This window comes from Otolemur garnettii, unplaced genomic scaffold (genome assembly GCF_000181295.1).
Source record: "Otolemur garnettii isolate 467f Iridium unplaced genomic scaffold, OtoGar3 scaffold00024, whole genome shotgun sequence".
In the NCBI taxonomy this organism is placed as follows: domain Eukaryota; kingdom Metazoa; phylum Chordata; class Mammalia; order Primates; family Galagidae; genus Otolemur; species Otolemur garnettii.
In genome coordinates, this window is record NW_003852419.1 from 18178531 (window position 1) to 18186358 (window position 7828).

The window sequence follows — 7828 nt, forward strand, 5'->3', positions numbered from 1 at the left end:
TCATAGCTCACAGTAACCTCAAAGTTATTGGGTTCAAGTGATCCTCTTGCCACAGCCTCCCAAGTAGCTGGGACTATAGGTACCTGCCACAACACTTGGCTAATTTTTCTATTTTTAGTAGAAATGGGGGTCTCACTCTTTCTCAGGCTGTTCTTGAACTCCTGAGCTGAAGCCTTCCTCCTGCGTGGGCTGCTAGGAAGGCTAAGGTTAAAGGCATGAGACACCACACCCAGCCCTTGAGTTAGAATTTTAGAGTTCTGTTTTCTCTCCTTTCTGTCTTCTGTATTCCCCTATCTCTGTTTAGTAGGTTTCCTGCTGCCTCTACCTGTTCCCTCAGCAGCCCCCCCCCCAATATAAGAACTAGCTATAAAAATAATGGATTAGATTAAGGACATTATGGAACAAGTCATTTAGTCCGTAGTTACCTTATTTCATTTCTTGGGTTTGAGACTTTAACAGAGTCTTCTTCCTTTCTTAGGTTTGTAATCATCTAAAATGAACTGTTATCACCAAAGTTTTTGATTTCTTTCTGGGAGCTGAGGTGGGACATGTTAGTTCCCAGCCTCAAGCATTGAATGAACTAGCTCAGATTCAGTGGAGCATATGTTACTTTTGTTATTTCCTAGTAGCCTGAGTCTTGGCTGTCACTGACTGATTTCCAGATCCAGAATTGAATAGGCCTATGATGTCGGCCCTTCTCATTATTTTGCATTTATATTTAGTTTCTGTTCCATAATATGTTTGTCTTGTATTAAATCTATATAATGCCAGCATGTTTTTCTTTCCATTTTCTGCTACTTTGCAGCAGAACTGCTTTATCAAAGACTAAATACACTCTACTTAATTTGGCAATCTGCCGACCCCTTTTAAGTTTTGTTTGTTTTTTTCTTTTTTGTTTTAAAGACAAGGTCTTACTGGCTCTGTTGCCTAGATTGTACTGCAGTGGCTGTATCTTAGCTTACTGCAGTCTGGAACTCCTGAGCTCAAGTATCCCCCCACCTTAACCTCCCTCCAGAGCAGCTGGGACTACAGATGTGTGACACCACACCCAGCTTTTTTTTTTTTTTCTTTTAAGAGATAAGGGGTCTCACTTTGTTGCTCAGGCTGGTCTGGAACTCTTAGTCTCAAGCGCTCATCCTGACTGGGCCTCCAAAATACCGAGATTATAGATGTGAACCACTCTGCCCAGTCTTTTACATTTAAATATAAAATATTGGATCCAGTAAAAGAAAAAAGTAACAAGAGTTCTAGAACATAATAGTTCTAGTTCTGTTTATAATACTGTAATGTAAGGCTAAGTTAAAACTTATCCTGGATTAGAAAATTACCCTTTTGCAGTTCTACATCTAGTATTTGATTTAGGCAAGGATGAATAGATGCTGAATCATCAGATGAACTGTAAGTTGGGGAATAATATATTTGTGTGGTAACAAAGTATCATCCCATAGATTATGTACTGGTTACTAAAAGGAAGACATTTTAATGGAAAGATCATCACCTTAACCAAAAAGTCAAACTTAGCATCATAAATAAGTCTGGCATTATGTAGCTCCTAATATAATACAATATGAAGTAAACATGACCCATTTTTCATGTCAAAAATATTGAACTTGATTCTAATCAAACTATTGGGTGCGATCTTAGTTTACCAGGAAATAGGATAGAGGTACAAGATAAAACTTTGGAAAAAACACAGATCTACAATGTGGAACAGTCTAGAAGAGAACTGAGTGGACTCTTCAAAAAGTCATGGATCACCCAGTATGGTGATTCACACCTATAATCCCAGTACTCTGGGAGGCCAAGGCAGGTGGATTGCTTGAGCTCAGGAATTCAAGACCAGCCTAACCCCATCTCTACTAAAAATACAAAAACTAGCTAAGTATTGTGGTTGGCACTTGTAGTAGGGGTGGTGAGGCAAGAGGATCACTTGAGCCCAAGAATTTGAGGTTGCTGTGAGCTATGACACTACAGCAATCTACCCTGAATGACAGAGTGAGACTCTGTCTCAAAATAGAGATAGAGAGAGATTGTTCTACTTTAGAAGAGAATGAGTAGAAACAATCAAATACAATGTGTGAACTTTAATGGAATTACTGTTTATAAAATTTACAAGGTATTTTGACTTTTATAGCTCAATAGTAAAAACACAATCATAAGAAAGACTAATTTTATTTATTTATTTTTTGAGACAAAGTCCCACTGTGTCACCCTTGGTAGAGTGCCGTGGCATCACAGCTAAGAGCAAACCTCAAACTCTTGGGCTTAAGCGATTCTCTTGCCTCTGCCTCCCAAGTAGCTGGAACTACAGGCACCTGCCATAATTGCTTGGCTATTTTGTTGTTGTTGTTGCAGTTGTCATTGTTGCCCTAGCTGGCCCAGGCCAAGTTCAAACCTGCCAGCCTCAGTGTATGTGGCCAGCACCCTACCCACTGAGCTATGGGCACCACCAGAAAGACTAATTTTAAAATAGGTAAAGTATCTGCATAGACATTTTTTCAAATATTTTTAAATATGGCCAATAAACACATGAAAAGATGTTCAACATCATTAGCCATCAGGGAAATGCAAATCAAAACAGCAGTGTGATATCACTTCACACCCACTAAGAAGGCTATAAAAAAGATAATAAATGTTGCCAAGGTTGTAGAGAATAGGTTGAATGTGTAACTCAGCAATTTCACTTCTAGGTACGTACCCAAGAGATGTGAAAACGTGTCTATACAAAACTTATATATTAACTGTTTATAGCAGCATTATTCATAGTAGCCAAAAAGTAGAAACAGCCGAAATATCCATCTGCTGATAGGTGGATAATATAATTTAGCAATAAAAAGGAATGAGGTACAGTTGGCCTTCTATATCTGTGGATTGAGCCCACCGTGAATGAAAAGTACTCTGGAAAATAATGTAACCTAATATGTATCCTCGTGTTAACCTCCACCACGCCACCCCCAAAAAAGTACTCTGGAAAAATGTCGCACCTGTGTTGAACATGTACAGATTGTTTGCTTGTCATTGTTCCCTAAACAATACAGCATAACAAGTATTTACGTAACATTTACATTGTATTTAGGTATTACAGTAGAACCTCCATAGTTGACTACCTCCTTATATTGACCACCTCCTTAAGTTGACCTAATTTTTATGGATCAGACATGCACCACATATACATATTGGTATGGTAGGCCTAGTTCCTTTGTTGAGCACCTCTGTTATAGTCCTTTTGAGTGGTCAACTTGTAGGAAGTCCTACTGTATAAGTAATCTGAGATGATTTAAAGTATATGAGAACATATGCATAGGTTATATGCAAATATTATATCATTTTATATTGAGGACTTGAACATCCATGGATTTTGGTATCTTAGTTTGTGTTTTTACAGAGGAATACCTGAGGCTCAGTAATTTATAAAGAAAACAGATTTGTCTCATGGTTGTGCAGGCTGTACATGGACTATAGCACCACTATCTGCTTCTGATGCAGGTCTCAGGCTACTTCCACTCAGGGAAGAAGGTGAAAAGCAGCTGGTGTGAAGAGATCACGTTGTATGAGAGGAAGCACAAGAGAGTGAGAGGGGACGTGGAGGCCTTTTTTCTTTTTTTTTTTAACAACCAGCTCTCATGGGAACCACCTCCTTACCACCAGGAAGGGCATTCATGAAGGTTCTGCTCATATGACCCAAACAGCTGCCATAGGTCCCACCTCCAACACTGGGGATCAAATTTCCTTTTTCCTTTTGGAGAGAATCTCATCTTGTCACCCTTGGTAGAGTGGCATGATGTTATAACTCAACAGCAAACTCAAACTCCTGGGCTCAAGTGATCCTCCTGCCTCAGCCACCCACCTGAGACTACAGGTGCCTGCCACAACACCTGGCTATTTTTAGAGATGGAGTCTCTCTCTTGCTCAGGCTAGTCTCAAACTCCTGAGTTCAAGCAATCCACCTGCCTTAGCCTCCCAGAGTGCTAGGATTACAGGAGTGAGCCACCTCGCCCAGCCTGGAGATCACATTTCAGCATGAGGTTTGGAGGAGGCGCGCATTAAGACTATAGCAGCATCCAGAGAGATCTGAAAGCAATCCCTTATAAATACCAAGGGACAACTGTACTAAATAATACAAGCCACAATATGGATGAACCTTAAAAACATTATGCTAAATAAAAGAAGACAGTCAAAAAATACTGTATACTGTATGAGTCCATTTACCATAGATCCTCGTTGTTTGTGGATTCTATATTTTTGAATTGGCCTCTTCACTAAAATTTATTTGTAATCCCAAATCAGTACTCCCAGCACTTTTATAGTCATTTGCGGTTGTACATAGAGTAGGGAATGATTTCAGTTGTCTCTCAGCTGAAGATGAACAAAGAACACCCTGGCTGCTTATTTCAGCTTTCATGCTGCAAACAGGTGTCCTTTTCATAGTCCTATTTAGTGCCACTTTTTCACATTTTTGATGATTTTGCTTTTGAATATGACCTCCAGCCATAGTGATAGAATGCTGTTTTGTATTCCCAGGCACGAGACGGATGGGACATACTTTACAGAGGGAATGTGGGTGTTAGATAGGCTTTGTTCAAGTGCAGTTTATAGTGCTGTTGCCCATGGGTTAATGAGTTCATATTGTTAGTGAGTTAATAATATACATTAAATAAAATGTCTTTAAACAGAAACACACCTCAACAAGTATATGTATTGATTGGTTGATGAAAATGTGACCACAGACTTGCAGGAACCCAAGTTTTTATTTCCCCTGGGAGCAGTGATTCAGTATTTGCTAATTCTGAGTTCACAGTGACATTCTTGAACATAACTATCTTAAATAACCAGAATCGAATACATGTGAAATATCTAGAATAGACAGACTTATAGAGACAGAAAGTACATTAGTAGTTGCCAAGGATTAGGGATGAGGTGATAAAAATGTTCTATAATTAATTATAGGGTAGTTGCACACCTCTGTGATTATACTACAGTTTATTGAATGTTAAGCTTTAAAATATGGAAGGTGAATTTTATCTCAGTAAACCTGTTTAAATGCATTTGAGGGAAATGGATAAGTTTTGAATATCAATTAGATAATATATTTTCAAACATGAGATAGTGGTATTATGGTTTTGTATGAGATGTCTTTATTAGGAAATGCATGTTGAGGTATTTACGGGGTAATATATGGGATGAAGCAAGGTATAATTTAAAAGTAGAAAAGATGAATAGTCCTATAACTTTTAAATCAGTACATGTCAAAATATTTGCATTGATGACTAATTTATAAAATACAGTAAAAACATAGCAGTATCAAGTTATTTAAATACTTCTGTACTTTTCTCTTTTTAGGCAGATACAAATGGTTTACAAACTAGTACTGGTCCACAGACCACAGTTTGAGTGGCATGGTACAAAAAGAAATTGAATCCATAATTAAAATCTTTCCCACTAAGAGAATTACAGCTCTATATGAATTCACTGGTGAATTTTATAAATGTTTAAGGAAGAAATAATTATACAATCTTTTCCAGAATATAGAAAGGGAAGAAATACTCCCCGATTCTTTTGAAGAGGCCAGAATAACCCTGAATTAGCCCAGGATAACGCTAATTAGGCAAATCTGACAAAGATATTGTATAGTAAAAAGTTACAGGATATTCTTGCCTATGAACTTAGATACAAAAAATCTTCAACCAGATACTGTATGGCAAACCAAATCCAGCAATATTTTGTGGCCTACTTAGGTTTATTCAGAGTTTAAGCAGGATAGCTTTAACATGTAAAGACTAGTGTCATTTGTCCTTTTAAGAGAATGAAGAAGAGACATCATATAATCATCCTGGTATGTGCTAAGAAATCATTTGATAAGATTCATTCATTTTTTGGTAAAAATTTTTAGCAAATAGCAATAGAAAAGGAATTACTACATTTATAGCAAACCTATAGAAAAAATAATAGTTCATAATAACATTGAAATTTTGCCTTTTGAGATCAGAAATAAGGCAAGGATGCCTTCTATCACTTCTTGACAAAGTACAATACCTTAATAATTAAAGCTGTAAAACTGAAGAAATAAATAAACCTATTGTAACTGCAAATCCTTAAGATTCTAGAACAGGGGTCCTCAAACTTTTTAAACAGGGGGCTAATTCACTGTCCCTCAGACCGTTGGAATGCCTGACTGTGGGCCCCGGGATGAGTTGGCTGCTAAGCAAGACAGGCAGTGGCGGCAAAAACACCTGGTGGGTCAGATAAATGTCCTGGGCACGGGCTATAGTTTGAGGACACCTGTTGTAGAATATCCAAAAAGAGGATCCAGGCTGGGCACCATGGCTCACATCTGTAATCATAGCACTCTGGGAAGCTGACATGGGTTGATTGCTTAAGCCCAGGAGTTCAAGACCAGCTTGAGTAAGAGCAAGACCCTGTCTCCACTAAAAATAGAAAAACTAGCCAGGTGTAGTGGCACACGCCTTGTAGTCCCAGCTACTCAGGAGGCTAAAGGAAGAGGATTGCTCAAGCCCGAGTTTGAGGTTGCTGTGAGCTGTTATGCCATGGCACTCTCCCCAGGGTGACAGAGTGAGACTCAAAAAACAAAAAACATATCCAGAACAAGATTGCTGGATCTAAGGGCCGTATACCAAAAAAGTATTTATACATAACAACAATAAAGTAATTTTAGAAAGACACCATTTACCATGGCATCGAAAAATTATATGTAGAATAAATCTAAAGAAAATCCTCTACATGATAAACTATAAAACATTACTGCAACTTAATAAAGTTATTTTTTAAACATTGAGATAAACCTTTAAAGCTCTAAATAAATGGAGCATTTATTACATTTGTGGATTGAAACTGTCAGTATTATAAAGATGTTGATTTATTTCAAATCTGTAGATTCAATGTAATCTCAAACAGAATGTCAAAAAGGCGGCATGGGGAAAGCAGGGTTTAAAACTTGAATCTCTGATTGTAAAATTTATGTGGAAACACAAAGGGTCAAATAGCTAAGACACTCTTGAAGAGGAAGAACAAATGTGGATGGACTTATTTTATTAGATATTAAGACCTCTGATAAAACTATAATAATTAAGATAGTGCCACTTAGGCACAAGAATGAACAAAAACCTAATTATAACTAACCTTGAGAAAATGAACAAGTGTCTTTAAAAAAGAAACCTCAAATTGGAGAAAATACAGTCATGCACTGTATAAGGATCTTCAGTCAACAACATCATATATGGCATTGGTCCCTTAAATTATATGTTGTATTTTTACTGTTTAGATGCATAGAAACTTAACTGTAACTGTTACAGTTGCCTACAGTATTCAGTACAGTAACATGTTATACAGATTGTAGCCTAGAGCAATAAGCTATACCATATAGCCTAGGTGTGCAGTAGGCTATACCATCTGAGTTTGTGTAAGTACACTGTCTGATCACACAGTGATAAAATTGCCTAACAGCACATTTCTCATAACGTATCCTCACCATTGACATGTGACTGTTCTAGTAATATCAGGGTAAGTAAGAGTTCAGTCAGCTATTTTATCTTACTCGTTTTGTCTTAACAATGAGATTCTAAGCATCTGAGGCTGAGACTATTTCGAACTCAGAACTTCGTCAGCAGAATCTTTCATAGCAGTAGGTGTGTAGGAGGGTTAATAGTTACTCTGAATTGAATTCATTGTGGCATAAGTAACTATTTTAAATATTTTTTGGTTTTAGATCTGCTGATTTGGGTCCTACTTTAGTGACAAGACCTGGACAACCAACACTTACCAGAGTGCCCCCACCTATCCTTCCAAGGCCATCGCAGCAGACAGGAAGCAG

The 7828-nt window shown here is 37.6% G+C and overlaps 1 protein-coding gene across 1 annotated transcript in view; it reads left to right on the top strand.

Moving 5' to 3' along the window:
- The window catches only part of PEX13 (peroxisomal biogenesis factor 13), a 33566-nt gene that overhangs the window by 7816 nt on the left and 17922 nt on the right, over positions 1–7828 (top strand). Inside the window, exon 2 of the mRNA XM_003787992.2 lies at positions 7724–7824. Within this exon, the coding sequence (XP_003788040.1) occupies positions 7724–7824 (101 nt within the window). The remainder of the gene's footprint in view (positions 1–7723; positions 7825–7828) is intronic.